Here is a 12,824-nt window from a genome sequence, read left to right as displayed (position 1 = left end):
GGAACGGAAGTATTGTGTTGAATTTGATCACTACAGTTGGATCGCTGTTGTCTGAGAAAGGAATTTAATTCAACACGTTTTCCAAACCTCAAGGATCCACACAATGCCTTTTTGGTAAGAATGGACAATTAAACATACATTTCGTTTTTTTTGGCATGTTTATCATATAATGTATCATGTGTTATACTTCAATAAGAGACCAATACAACCCGCTTAAACTATGTTGCATGTAACAACTAACTTATAAGCACACCCCTTCAAATTATACATATGTGTGGCATGGCTGAAGTGCTTATTTGGTGTCCATCATTTAAAGGGGCACCAGTGCAATCCCCATCCACTGCAGTCAACATGTCAAAGTTGGCAAGAGGCAAGGAGGCAAAAGATGGTGCAAAATGGAGAAAGAGAGCGATGGAGAGTGGTTCAGTTCTGGGACTGTTTGAGAAGAAGCATTGCAGGCCAGGTGCAAAACACACTCAACCTTGGATGAGAAGTAATTATGCAAAGACTGTAAAGCCAAGCAGATACTTGAATCCACATTCTGATTACACATCAGAGTGCAAATTATTTATTTTTCTTACTCACATAAATATTCAAAATGTTGTCAAAGCCTTTCAAACGTCACGTGGAAAAACAATAAATTATTTAAACGAATAATTACCATAACAAAATAAATCTAATTTTAAACCACTAGATATGATCTTATTGTTATTAACATATCAATATGTACAATATTTTAAATTACAGTAATACTTTATTCCAGTAATCCTCATTGAAAGGAGACCTCAAAACAGTGAACAGCAGGTCAAGCATTAGTTAACATGGATTTACCTTTTCCTTCTTCCTTCTGAACACGGAAAACGGCTTGTAAACCACATTCAATATAAATGACGGAAGACACATTTTATATTAAGTCGTTACAGAGAAAAACAAATAAAAAACAAACCGGCACGCTAATTCTTTAACATTATTACGTTAAAAAGCTTTGTCCAAAATAAACTACAACACCCACAAGTCATTGCGTGACTTTCAGTTCCGGGGTCGCTCACCACCAGCTTGCTGTCAGCAGGAGTAAGGTGAGGTAAATCTTTGAACTTGTGGTGTTTTATCTAAATCCCAAGTTATTCAAGTATTAAAATACGTTTGATAAAGGGTCGTAGTGTGACACGCTACGTTATATGTGTATTTAAAAGCGTAAAGCTCCGTTATTTTTAGCTGTTAAATCACAATGGTGTCAGAGTCATGAATTAAAATGCAAATATCTTTGTAAAAATGTTGATTGGTTCTGTCAGTACAGCTCTCGTGAAGCTAAAACAACAAATGACACTTTGATCTACCAGTTTATTAATGTATTTTATGTATTAACATGTGTCTCGGAGTAGAGTTGGTTAAACTAGCAGCTAGCTCGCAGGCTAACATCAGCTGGGTGATTTAAGGTTAAATGCCTCGGTATAGTTTGACCTTAGCTTCAGGTAACAGTACTCCCCGTCAAGTGCAATAACTCTCTAAGTATTGTACTTAAAAATACTTTTGCTCAACTTGAGTATTTCCTTTTGACGCTTTTATTAACTTTACCCCACTACATGTCAGAGGAAAATACCGTATTTACTCCATCCAATAAGAAATATGTAATCCTTAAAACCTATTACAGATAAAACGTGGATCACACGCTAGGCGACCAAAACAACACCTGGTAAATAAAGTAGGTAAAATGAGCTCCACATTTACCATTGGTAATGTTCTGCTATCATTTAACAAACATTCTAAAGTGAGACAAGGAACTTGCAGTACAAACTTAAAATCAAAAATGTCCCATAAATTGAATGTTTACAGAAATGTTTTTGGAAGCAGATCAGTAATCAGAGACAAAATAGTATATAAAGCGAGAGATGAGTGTCCTTGAGAAACTGAAACATGAATTGCTCCCAGTCGGTGTATGCATTGGAAATATTTTTGTTATGACAATAATGTCTGTCAAATGAATTTAATAGGCTATAATGTTGCCGACTCATAAAATGACAGTATTCACGCAACACAGTAAAGTTTTTCGTTCCAGGGATTTTATTTTAATAATTTGAGAGAGAAAAGGTCAACATGGCTGAAATATCCTGATGTTAATCCCTAGTTAGTGTCCGGGTCTCTAAACACTGGATACTGCACTTCTATTAACATATATGTATTATGTCCTATCACTAGATCTCCATGCAAACATCAGGGTTATTCTTAAAAAAGCTCCTACCTGAAACGTAAAGAAAATCAAACCTTTTCTTCAGGCTGATCACATGTAAAATGAAGTCATATCCCTTCATCAAAATGTTAAAAATAGACAAAAAAAAACATTTAAAACTGCTTTAGTTTTCCCTTTAGCTGACTCTCATTGTGTTGGTGTTTTATCCAGGTTAATGTGTAAGTGGATGTAGTGTCTGTGGAGCGCTGTGATGCCCCTGGAGGTCAGATGGCCGTTTCCACATTGCCCTCCTCTGGCATGGAGGATGTCCAGCTCACTGGTTATGGGGATGGTGGGCTCCTATTCCTACTTCTGGACCAGTAAGTTGGAGTATATACACAGCACATACCGGTGGTGCAATTATTCCTCTCATGTCCAATTTTAAACCAAGTTTCTCCGCATGTATTGATTTCAAATATTTCTTTGGAGGGAGTGTTTATAAAGTGTGGTAAAAGTACAGGATCTGAATATATCTTCCACATCTGCTGTATACTCAAAAGAATATGCTCACAAGTTTTCTCCCTCCTAATTTTCAGAGTACATGAACTACTTAACGGTGCACAACCATGAGGTTTTGTTGGACCTGGTGGACCAGAGGCCCTCTGACACACCCCTCATCACTATGTCCAACCACCAGTCCTGTATGGATGACCCGCACATCTGGGGTAAGAAACAGATGCACAAAGTGATATCAGAAACTTCTACACAGTAACATCAGAAACAGGAAAATAATCACGTGTTTGTGACAGGTGTACTAAAGCTCAGACAGCTGTGGAACTTCAATAAGATGCGATGGTGAGTTTTTATCATTTCCACACCTCATTCACTCTTCATTTTGGTTTTATGTTTTGTACATTGTGTAATTATTTCTCTGTAACTGTGTAGGACTCCAGCAGCATCTGACATCTGTTTCACTAAAGAGCTGCACTCAAGATTCTTCAGCCGCGGAAAGTGTGTTCCTGTCTGCAGAGGTGAGTCTTTTAGCATTATTAGGACAATGAAAAACAGCAGTATCATATCATGTGTTCATGTTGTTGGCCATGGATTTCCTTTTCTTTTAGGGGGTAGAAGATTTGTTAAGTTGTGGTATCAGACATGAAAATGTAATATGTACTGTGTGGTTAATGGTTGCATTATGATGTTTTTCTTGTAGGTGACGGTGTTTACCAGAAAGGCATGGATTTTATTGTGGAAAGGCTGAACAGAGGAGAATGGGTTCACATCTTTCCAGAAGGTATTTTAACGTTCCTTCTCACATCTCACTCACTTACTTATTTTTTTGCTTTTTGATTTATTATACATTTAGTTGAAATCCTTTCTTGTTTTTCCTCAGGCAAAATCAACTTGACAGAAGAATGTATACGGTTAAAATGGGGTGAGTGCAGTGCATGTTTCTCCGTTGCTCGTTTCCGAAGTCAGCTGTAAACTTCTGAGAGTACACTTGTAAATGAATTGAGCAAAGCCAATTCAGACCACTTCCCATTTATTAACATTTAAATCCTCTGTTCAGGTTTTCTAATTGTCGAATGGTTTGTGTTTATATTTTTACAAAGTCATTACCCCCCCCAAAAAAAGTAGTTTAACAAAATCTTGAATTAAGTGAATCATCCGGTTACATACATTTGGATTAAATCAGCTGTTCCCTATTTCATCTTCAATTTTTCAGAAATACCACCTTTACAGGATGAAATTCAACAGGATGAATAGACATGGGAAAAAGAGCTGTGCAGCATTCAAACGTTGGTTTTTAGTTGTGTGTAGACATTTAGAATCACGCTTCAGACTCTTGGGTACAGTTTAATACTGCATACAGTGTAAGCACATGTACGTTTAACATTTGTGAAAATAAACAGAGCCAAATCAGTTGTCAGTGTGAAAGGGATTGTGGTTCATAAATATCTGCTTTGTGTTTTAGGTGTGGGACGACTAATAGCAGAGTGCTCCCTTAATCCGGTTATCCTGCCACTCTGGCATGTGGGTGAGTAACAGCACTGCAGCACAAACAGATGCGGAGGACCATACATCATCTCTGTTCTGCTGTTTCATAACTGTGGTTTTAAATAATAAGTCAAAGACAAATGTAGAAATAAACTCATCTGATATATCTTCCTCCTCTGCGACATGGATCTCCATTGTTGTCTGAGATCTGTAAAAAACAAAAGACTTTACATTACTTTATTACCATGAATACACTGTTTTTTTTTATTTGGACTTAATCCTACAAACACTGTGCTGCTTTTACAAATGTTCCCTAATGCACCAAATTTGGATTTAGTACCCGCTGAAAATATTGTTGATTTAAATATTTCCATCAGTTTTTTTGGCATTCAAGAAAAATCCAATATACCCAGCCTTATTCTTTTAAAAACGGGTAAAAATACAAACATTGCAAAGTAATATAAAGTAACAACAACAGAGGTCTGAAATCAGCAGATAGAACTTCATATAGAAACCAATGATTTGTCCTTCTGTGTTTTTGTCTCAGGTTTGAGTGACGTTCTGCCAAACGAGAAGCCCTATGTTCCTCGGACTGGCAAGGTAGGAACACTTGGAGCTAATCAACAATATTTTAAAACTTTTAGTTTATGATGTTAGTATAGTTGTAACTGTTGGTTTGATTTCAGAGAATCACAATCCTGGTGGGGAAACCGTTCAGTCTGAAAGACCTTGTTGAATCACTCCGTGACGAAAACAAGAGCCAGGTGAGGACAGACCATATTACACATTTACACACTACTAATACATACTACTAACTAATGCTTCTAATGGTACAATCCAAGTATTAGACTAATGATGTAACTATATTTCATATGCTACAAAGCAAGAAATGGCAGATCAAATGTCAAAATCGTTTTATATTTAAATGCAACTAACTGCTTGTTGGAGTGGATCAAGGCTACAGCTATTATTTGATGTTTTATGTAAAGCTGAAACACTCGGATGATGAAATGTAGCTATTGTGATAATCATTAAAGGACATTTTTAATAAAAAAAAGGGCTGTGGATTTGTTGTAGGGCAGGGGTGTCAAACTCAAGGCCCAGGGGCCTAATCCGGCCCGCGACTTCATTTAATGTGGCCCATAAGAGCCTGCAAAGAATATAATATGTTTATTATACGGTTACATGGCGATTTACAGAAGCACGTTGCGAATACATGTAGCAAAATGCTTCTCAAATTTGAGTTTCTCTCAGAATTTCCCTTTTTTCTTCAAAATATACCTTTTTTTTATTTTGACTTTTTTTCCAGAATGTGCTTTTCTTTTTCAATCATATTGTGACATTCTCACTGAAGAGACTTGCAATTACTTGCCCTAGACTTCTGCTTTCAGACCTAGTTAATNTGCCTTTTTTTTTATTTTGACTTTTTTACCAGAATGTGCTTTTCTTTTTAAATCATTTTGTGACATTCTCACTGAAGAGACTTGCAATTACTTGCCCTAGACTTCTGCTTTCAGACCTAGTTAATTATGAAGTTATTACCCTATCCGATAACAATCCAATGCAGAGGCAATAATGTAATATAATACATTATTATATATATATATGTGTAGCCTTGGCAGTCTCAGTTATATAGTCTTAATGTTACAACTGGCCCTTTTGAGTGCAACCATAATGAAAATGTGTTCCGCGATGAAATTGAGTTTGACACCCCTGTTGTAGGGAAACCTAAAGAATAATTTACTTTTAATTTTCCTTTCAGATGGAAATGAGGAAGACCTTGACTGATTTTATCCAGGAGGAGTTTCTAAGCCTGAAAGCCCAGGCCGAGGCCCTCCATGGGCAGATACAGACCCAGTCCTGAGTCCCTGCTGTCCCTCCTGCTACATGATGATCCTCTACCCTAAACTGAGGGTAACACCTCCTCTCCTGGAAGTCCATCCGCACATTTTCCGCTCCCTCCTTTTTCTATACTGGATCACACATGTTCACTCTGAAATTCCCTATGATCACACTTTTCTTTGCATTTTGGGCAACGTTTTGGAAAGATTTCCAATTCATGTTGGTGCAACAAAAACTTGTTTGTAAATGTTTAAAAGCAGGCATCTTATATAGCAAAATGCATCATTCACTTGCTGCAATAGGCTCTCATCCACTATCATCCTAAAACAGGGTTATCCGTTTAGAATAGATTTGATAATTGAGTTACTTGAATTCATACCTATCAAAGCTGTGACCTTAAAGCAGACAGTCACTGAATTGGTTATAGGAGTAAAATATTTTTTGAATGTTTGCGGCTTCATTTGGGCATGTAGTACCTTCAGAGTTACGTAATTACTGGTCATTCTAATTGCTCAGATGTGTTTTCAGTTCCCACCAGTACCATAATCATTGGATGATTGTACAATTCAGGATTACAATACAGGACGTAGTGTGTCCTTGAGATGCAAACAAATGATAGAGCAGACTGGAGTCACTGAAAATGATTATAACTTTAAGGTTTGGATCTTGAATATCTAAATCTAAATTCAGTCCCCTGTGGATAGTGGTGATAACAGCAAGTGTAATACTACAGCAAACACTTGTCTAGTAGCTACTTTCTATAAGAATGACAACAAAAGACAAGCAGGTGAAACCGTTTACAGCGCAGCCAAATGAACTCAGGTTGTTTTGATGAAGAAATCAGCCTTATTACATCATACTTTGAGTAACAGGCGCCTGATTTCACAGCACAGGTATATTTCAACATAACAGCAGGACACAGTAAAGCAGTTGGACTTCGCAGCCTTTTGCTATCCACACTTACAGTTTTTACACGCAAGAATTTAAAAAAGTTGTTGAACTTATTCCCAACATTAGCAGAATCGATCCATATTGGTGTTGTCTGGCGTCAGGGTTGAATCAACCTGTTTGCCCACAAAACTGGTGTTTGTTTAAACTCTATTTATTAGTATGCAGTGTGATGTAGATTTATAAATCTTAATCTAATGAAGACTTTTAATCAGCACTGTTCTGCATGGTTAATATTTACAGCTTAAGCATGCAGAGTAAATCATTGAAAAGGTAGTATGATGATAGTAGATTCATTTGCTTCTATTATGTCCATGCCGCTTTGGGTCAACTGTGAAGTTATAATGTTAAGTGTACATTTTAAATTAAGTTTGCAAATATTTTATTTTAGTAATGTAGATACTTTCTTTTCCAGATGAATTTCTTTAGATCCATTCAACCTGTGAATGCTACATCATTACAGATGTATATACCTTCTTTTATCACAGAGATCCATCACTTTTATAAGGGAGGATCGGCCATGGCGTAGTGATCTGTGGTTACTATCAAATGTGTCGCCTTACTGTGATTGCCATTATTTCCTACTGTATGTGAATGCCAATAAATATTCAACTTTTCTAAATTTGATTTGTGTGTTGAGAAACCTAACACCCACCTCCGAATCCAAACCGCACATAATGAAAACATGTCATCATGTCATATTAAAATATATTACATTAATAGTGAAGCACTGCATCATATTTTATAAGATCCTTGTATGATTTGAATGTACAATCTTAATCTGAAGAGTAAAAATAACAATATTCAGCATTCATTATTGATGCATTTAATATCACAGTTGTGTTATTAATAATCTGAATCTGAAAGTATAAAGTAGCAAAAAATACTAAAGAAAAGTACAAGTATTTTAAAGTTGTAAAGTATTTGTCGTACTTTTGTTGTACCACTATTGGATAACATCAGGTTTAGCATTATCATCAGTATATCCTTAAATTACCAAAAGGAAAAATATGCAAAATAGGTATGCACAATTTCCCATTTAAGAATAATGAACGTTATATAATTAAGTTATAATAGTTTACGCATTAATGTGTAAAGTTTAACTTACAGTATGAGACATTGTAAGTGTGATCAAAATCAAGTTAACTGAAGCTGTCGAAAAATGTTATGAAAGAATAAAGTAGGATAACATTAAAAGTGCCTATACATTTTGCCTTAATTAATAATTGCACAAAGTTACTTTTTCAGCACTGGATGCAGCTGATTTAGACACTGCTCATATACGGTTTTATGTTTTAAATAAAAAAGAAATACTGCAGAGTGCAGAACTCCCACTACATGTATTGCAGTATTGATGCTGCAGAGAGCGTCTTTTTCGTCACGTGACCTCACGCGACGTCACGTTTTGTGGACATCCTCGGGCGTCACGTCACCTGCTGCTGTCAGGGTGATCGTAAAGATGGCGACGAAAGAGACACCGCAGCTCCGCAGCATCTCTGCGTGTTTGGCCGTTTTTCTCGGTTTATTGAACATATTAAATACGGGAAATTGCGATGAGCAGGTGCCGCTTATTATGTGGACAAGTGAGGGGTGAGTAATATTGAGTTTCATTCGTTTTGTTCGTCTCACAGAGGCGGTTGAATGGGCTAACGGGCTTTGACGCTCTTATTCCCGTTTAGCTAACGGTTAGCTGAATGTCAGTTGGGATGAACGTTAAACTGTCATCGACGGTTATCTGCTATAATATTTAGTAAGATGCAGACTATACAGTGTTGCAAAGGCGTTTTTAAATAATTAAAATATAGTAGCGTAACATGGGATTTTCCTGTAATCCTTATTATGAAAGGCAGGTGCCATATCACCTGTCATCCTGCAAGCTGTTTCCGTATTGTCATAGAGATAAGCAGTGTTATTAGTAATACGCATTTTGTTGCAGTGGATTCATTTAAAAGCATTCCTTTGAATGCATCCACATTTGGATAACCTACACATTTAAATGTACATTTAACCTCAACATATCTGTATACATACATTCACCTGATCAGGGTTTAAGTCATGGTATTTTTGTTATTTTATTCGTACTGTAAATACATGTTTATTGTTATTTATATATTTGATCTCAATACCCTTGTGTGTATTCTCATGTGCACTACTTGTGTTTCGCTGCTATAACACCTGATTTTCCCTAGGGGGATCAATAAAGGTCCCTCTTATCTTATCGTATCTTATAAGACGAGCCTTTTTTGATTTAGGACAGAAATATGACAGAATAATACAACATGTTCATAAAACTGAAGTAATAGTATACCTGCATACCCATACTTTTAAGATGTTAAAGGCATCTCCGTACATATTATTGTTCAATGAAAAATAGTTTAATGTTCTGAATACTAACTTCTTTCACCACTGCTTTGAATCCTCCAGGGTCTCCGTACCGAGTCAGTCTCCCCCTACAGCGGGGCACATCGTGGGGCAGCAGCAGCTGGCCTCCTACCTGGAGAAAGCTCTGAGTGTGGGCCCAAGAAATGTCGTGCTGTTCCTTCAGGATAAGGTACACACACACTTTTAAAATGCCTAATTTATAATAATGATATTATTCAAATCCGTCCAGTAACATTGACATTATATAGGATAAAGAGACAAAAGATGCTTTTTTATTATTGGTTTGCTAATTGTATATGGTATTGTCCCATTTGTCAACCCACAAAAGAACAACAGCATAAGAGTTAATATAGACCCATCATGTGTCTGTCTAACTTCACAGAGAAACATGGAGATGGGTATAATTGATTGATTTGCTTGTTACTCTTTGTTTCCATCCCAGATGAGCATAGAGGACTTCACTATGTATGGAGGGGCTTTTGGAAACAAGCAAGACAGTGTTTTCCCGAACCTGGAGGTATGATGATGATATTGACATCGTAAATCAGTGTAATGTTTTCAAATGTTATCTTTTTCACTCTCATCTCTACTCCTATCACTTAAATCAAACAGACCATGAACACTAGACTCACTGACAGATGTTTTGTTTGTCATCGTGTGCCATAGGGGGCTCTGAGGTCCTCGTCCTCCCCTCTGGTGTTACCTGCTGTGTCCTGGCCTGCCTCCAATGCAGTGATTGGCCAGCTGCAGGACCAATTGGACACCTCTCCCCTGTACATGGATCCTGAGACTCTAAGTCAGCTGAGACTCAATGCCTCCTCGCCCGCCCTGCTGGTGTTCAGGCTGCCGTACGGCTTCGGGTAGGTACACCGCTCCACCTGAAGGGAATGTAGAGGGGGCTTTTAGTCTCATATTGTTGAAAAACATGGAGGTGTTGTAAGAACATTGGCACCAGTATTGAAGTGCTGCTGTCATTTTTAGAAACCAGCAGATGTCACTGTTGTAATTCATTTGAAGCCCTGAAGCTTCATGCTTTTCCTTGGGTTCAAAAGTAGAAAAAAAAGCTTCACAAAGATTACCCACATGTGTGATATCGAGTATTAGTGATGATAAAATCACTGCACAAGGCGTTTTGAGTGCAGCTGCAAGCATCAGATTGAGAGAAACGCTAATGGACGTTTGGGCTTTATGTATTAATTAATTTAAATGTAGTTGTGCTAATCATTTCCCTTACTTCTTTCCACTTTCTCTTCATACATATATGTCTTTGTTGCTCCCTGTGTTTCTCTCGCAGGGCTGATCTGATGTCTGCCAAAGATGTTCTCAGTGGAAACGGTGAGTCTGTCTGACCCAGTACAGAAACGAGAAAGAGAGTTGCATACATCATTATGCATTAACGTGAACATTCAAAAGTAACAGTAAAAGCATTAAAGCAATGCAAATAAATACACACCTGTAACTTGTTTTTAAATTGAAATACATTCAGTATTTCTTTGCATGTGATGACTTGTTGGGTAAGGCCAAGCCAATAGATGAACTGGGTGTTTTTCAGATGAGATGATTGGCCAGGTGTTGAGCACCATGAAGACCCAGTCTGTCCCGTACACAGCCATCTACACAGCCCTGCAGCCCTCCAGGGTGAGTCTATGTTCTATGTGGTTAAATATCTCTGTATTTCTGCTGCAGTTTATTCATGTCTTCTTTCTACCTTTTGACAGGAGGCTGCGTCTCTCTCCATGGAAGCGGGCGTTGGTGGAGGGCGCTCTCTCCTGCAGGCCAGGGGCGGATGGCGCGAGAGGGAGAGAGAGAGGGAGAGGCAGCGCAAGATCAAGGAGAAGGAAGGGATCTACGGTCCAGTGGAGTTTAAGGTGGAGTGGCGCAGTTTTTTCTTTCTAGTGCATTTGAATTCCAACTTGGCGTTCTGGTTTAGCCATAAAAGCATCCTACTTTACTTAAACCAACAAATGCCAAGAAAAACAGCAGTGAATGTGTCAACACCGGATATTTCTTCTCCCTCTGTGTCCTAGAGCTGCACTGGTTGACATGATCCTTCATTACTATGAACACCGGACACACACATCCTAATGCCACAAGTCTCCCTAGAGCACCAAATCAGAATCAGAATACCTTTATTAGTCCCACGGAGGGGAAATGTGCGTAGTTTCAGCAGGTACAAGAGCCACAGACAGCTTAATGTTACATGTTAAATATGTGACATGCATTTAAAAAAAGTACTAAGTTATGATATAATAAAAAATAAAAAGTTACATAATTTAAAAAAAATACACATCCTGTAACAGTTCTTAGGATTTAGCAGCCAGGTATATATTACACAGTTATTAACGGCATCTATATATATTGCACATCTAGCACATATTGGCACTAGGTGTTTGGTATTTAACAGCAGCAAGTTACCACTTTACAAATACAAAATACACACCTTGTATAATATGTCTAGTATTAGCAGCCAGGGGTCATATATGTTCCCCAGTTATCTAACGGCATTATATATATTGGCACATATTGGCACATAGTTGTTGCGGGGGGGGGGGGGTCAACTAGGGGTCTGTGCTGGTTTGTATAGTCTGCCGCTGGCAGGAAGAAAGACTGCCGGTATCTCTCTGTGAGACAGGCGGGCGCCGCAGCCTGCGGACTGTGGATTTTCCGCAGCAGGAAATTGCGTCCCAACAAATCAATATATTCATCCGTTTTTTTGATGATAACTATAGAGACCAGCTGTTTTAGGACATATTTAAAGTTCTACTATTTGATTTTAAATGTCGTCAGTGTTAAGGTTAGTGCTGTTTCCGAGCTATCGCAGACGGAGACTTACATATTTTGGTTTTGGTCTTTTCATTGGCAAATTGTCACAATAAGTAAATTGGTGACCCTGCCTCTATTCGGCCATCCTAGTCGCATCTGATCCCGAGAAGAAATTTTTGAGTTGAGTACCAGTGGAAAGGAGGTAGATTTAGCTTTCTAATGATTATCAGGATTTGTGTTTACTCCAATATTAAGTCAAAGATAGTCACAGTAGTATAATGGACTGTCACGAGTCACATTTTGAGAAATAAGGCCTTTGAAAAGTTTCGTCTCCTGGAATCATCGATCTGGGATGTATTATTATCATAATGATCAAAATACTTACGGAGGGGAAGACGATTTTGGTTTGGTTTTGGTCTGGTGGTTGTGTATTTTTGCGTTGTTGTATTGTTTGTTTCTCGGGGAAACACGTCCCGGAGAAATCACCGGGCTGTGTCGATCGCCTGCTGTGACGTCAAGTTTACTCCGTTCTCTATAATTACAAGCTCCAAGTTGCGGCGATTTATCATCCTGAATTTCGGAAATCAAGTTTAATATTTCAGAAAGCCAAGACTTTTTTATTTGAAAATCAGATGAAAATCAATACTGATAACGGATCCCTGCCGTGTGTGTAATACTATACACCTTACATTCATAATGTCAGTGGAGGGTGGCTGCGCTGCGG

At 37.9% G+C, this 12,824-nt stretch overlaps 2 protein-coding genes across 4 annotated transcripts in view; both read left to right on the top strand.

Annotated features, from left to right (window-relative positions):
• Positions 1-1,027: 1,027 nt before the first annotated feature.
• tafazzin (tafazzin, phospholipid-lysophospholipid transacylase) lies at positions 1,028-7,572 on the top strand. 3 transcript variants are annotated; one of them, XM_010787895.1, is made up of 11 exons: positions 1,028-1,076; positions 2,399-2,547; positions 2,764-2,892; positions 2,977-3,022; positions 3,113-3,198; positions 3,381-3,461; positions 3,561-3,602; positions 4,143-4,205; positions 4,713-4,765; positions 4,852-4,929; positions 5,928-7,572. In XM_010787895.1, the coding sequence occupies exons 2-11, from the start codon at positions 2,439-2,441 to the stop codon at positions 6,027-6,029; spliced, it is 789 nt and encodes a 262-aa protein (XP_010786197.1). In that variant the 5' UTR covers positions 1,028-1,076; positions 2,399-2,438; the 3' UTR covers positions 6,030-7,572. The 3 variants fall into 3 exon arrangements, with proteins under 3 accessions (XP_010786197.1, XP_010786198.1, XP_010786199.1); XM_010787896.1 differs by having other exon boundaries at positions 1,041-1,081; XM_010787897.1 differs by lacking the exon at positions 1,028-1,076 and adding an exon at positions 1,673-1,702.
• An 830-nt stretch (positions 7,573-8,402) lies between these two features.
• The window catches only part of atp6ap1a (ATPase H+ transporting accessory protein 1a), a 12,237-nt gene continuing 7,815 nt past the window's right edge, over positions 8,403-12,824 (top strand). Inside the window, exons 1-7 of the mRNA XM_010787894.1 lie at positions 8,403-8,545; positions 9,380-9,506; positions 9,780-9,854; positions 10,004-10,197; positions 10,632-10,672; positions 10,890-10,975; positions 11,056-11,205. Of these exons, the coding sequence (XP_010786196.1) occupies positions 8,415-8,545; positions 9,380-9,506; positions 9,780-9,854; positions 10,004-10,197; positions 10,632-10,672; positions 10,890-10,975; positions 11,056-11,205 (804 nt within the window). The 5' untranslated portion in view covers positions 8,403-8,414. The remainder of the gene's footprint in view (positions 8,546-9,379; positions 9,507-9,779; positions 9,855-10,003; positions 10,198-10,631; positions 10,673-10,889; positions 10,976-11,055; positions 11,206-12,824) is intronic.

The sequence above is a fragment of the Notothenia coriiceps genome, unplaced genomic scaffold (assembly GCF_000735185.1).
Source record: "Notothenia coriiceps isolate Sejong01 unplaced genomic scaffold, NC01 NC01_scaffold00031463, whole genome shotgun sequence".
Taxonomy (NCBI): Eukaryota; Metazoa; Chordata; class Actinopteri; order Perciformes; family Nototheniidae; genus Notothenia; species Notothenia coriiceps.
This window is presented reverse-complemented; position numbering and strand designations above follow the sequence as displayed.

What these genes read in the sequence shown, in the direction of transcription:
- tafazzin (XM_010787895.1), top strand. Translation starts at nt 2,439, where the DNA reads ATGCCCCTGGAGGTCAGATGGCCGTTTCCACATTGCCCTCCTCTGGCA. An exon ending in CTATTCCTACTTCTGGACCA is followed by an intron (nt 2,548 to 2,763) that starts GTAAGTTGGAGT and finishes CCTAATTTTCAG; the next exon opens with AGTACATGAACTACTTAACG. An exon ending in GGATGACCCGCACATCTGGG is followed by an intron (nt 2,893 to 2,976) that starts GTAAGAAACAGA and finishes TGTTTGTGACAG; the next exon opens with GTGTACTAAAGCTCAGACAG.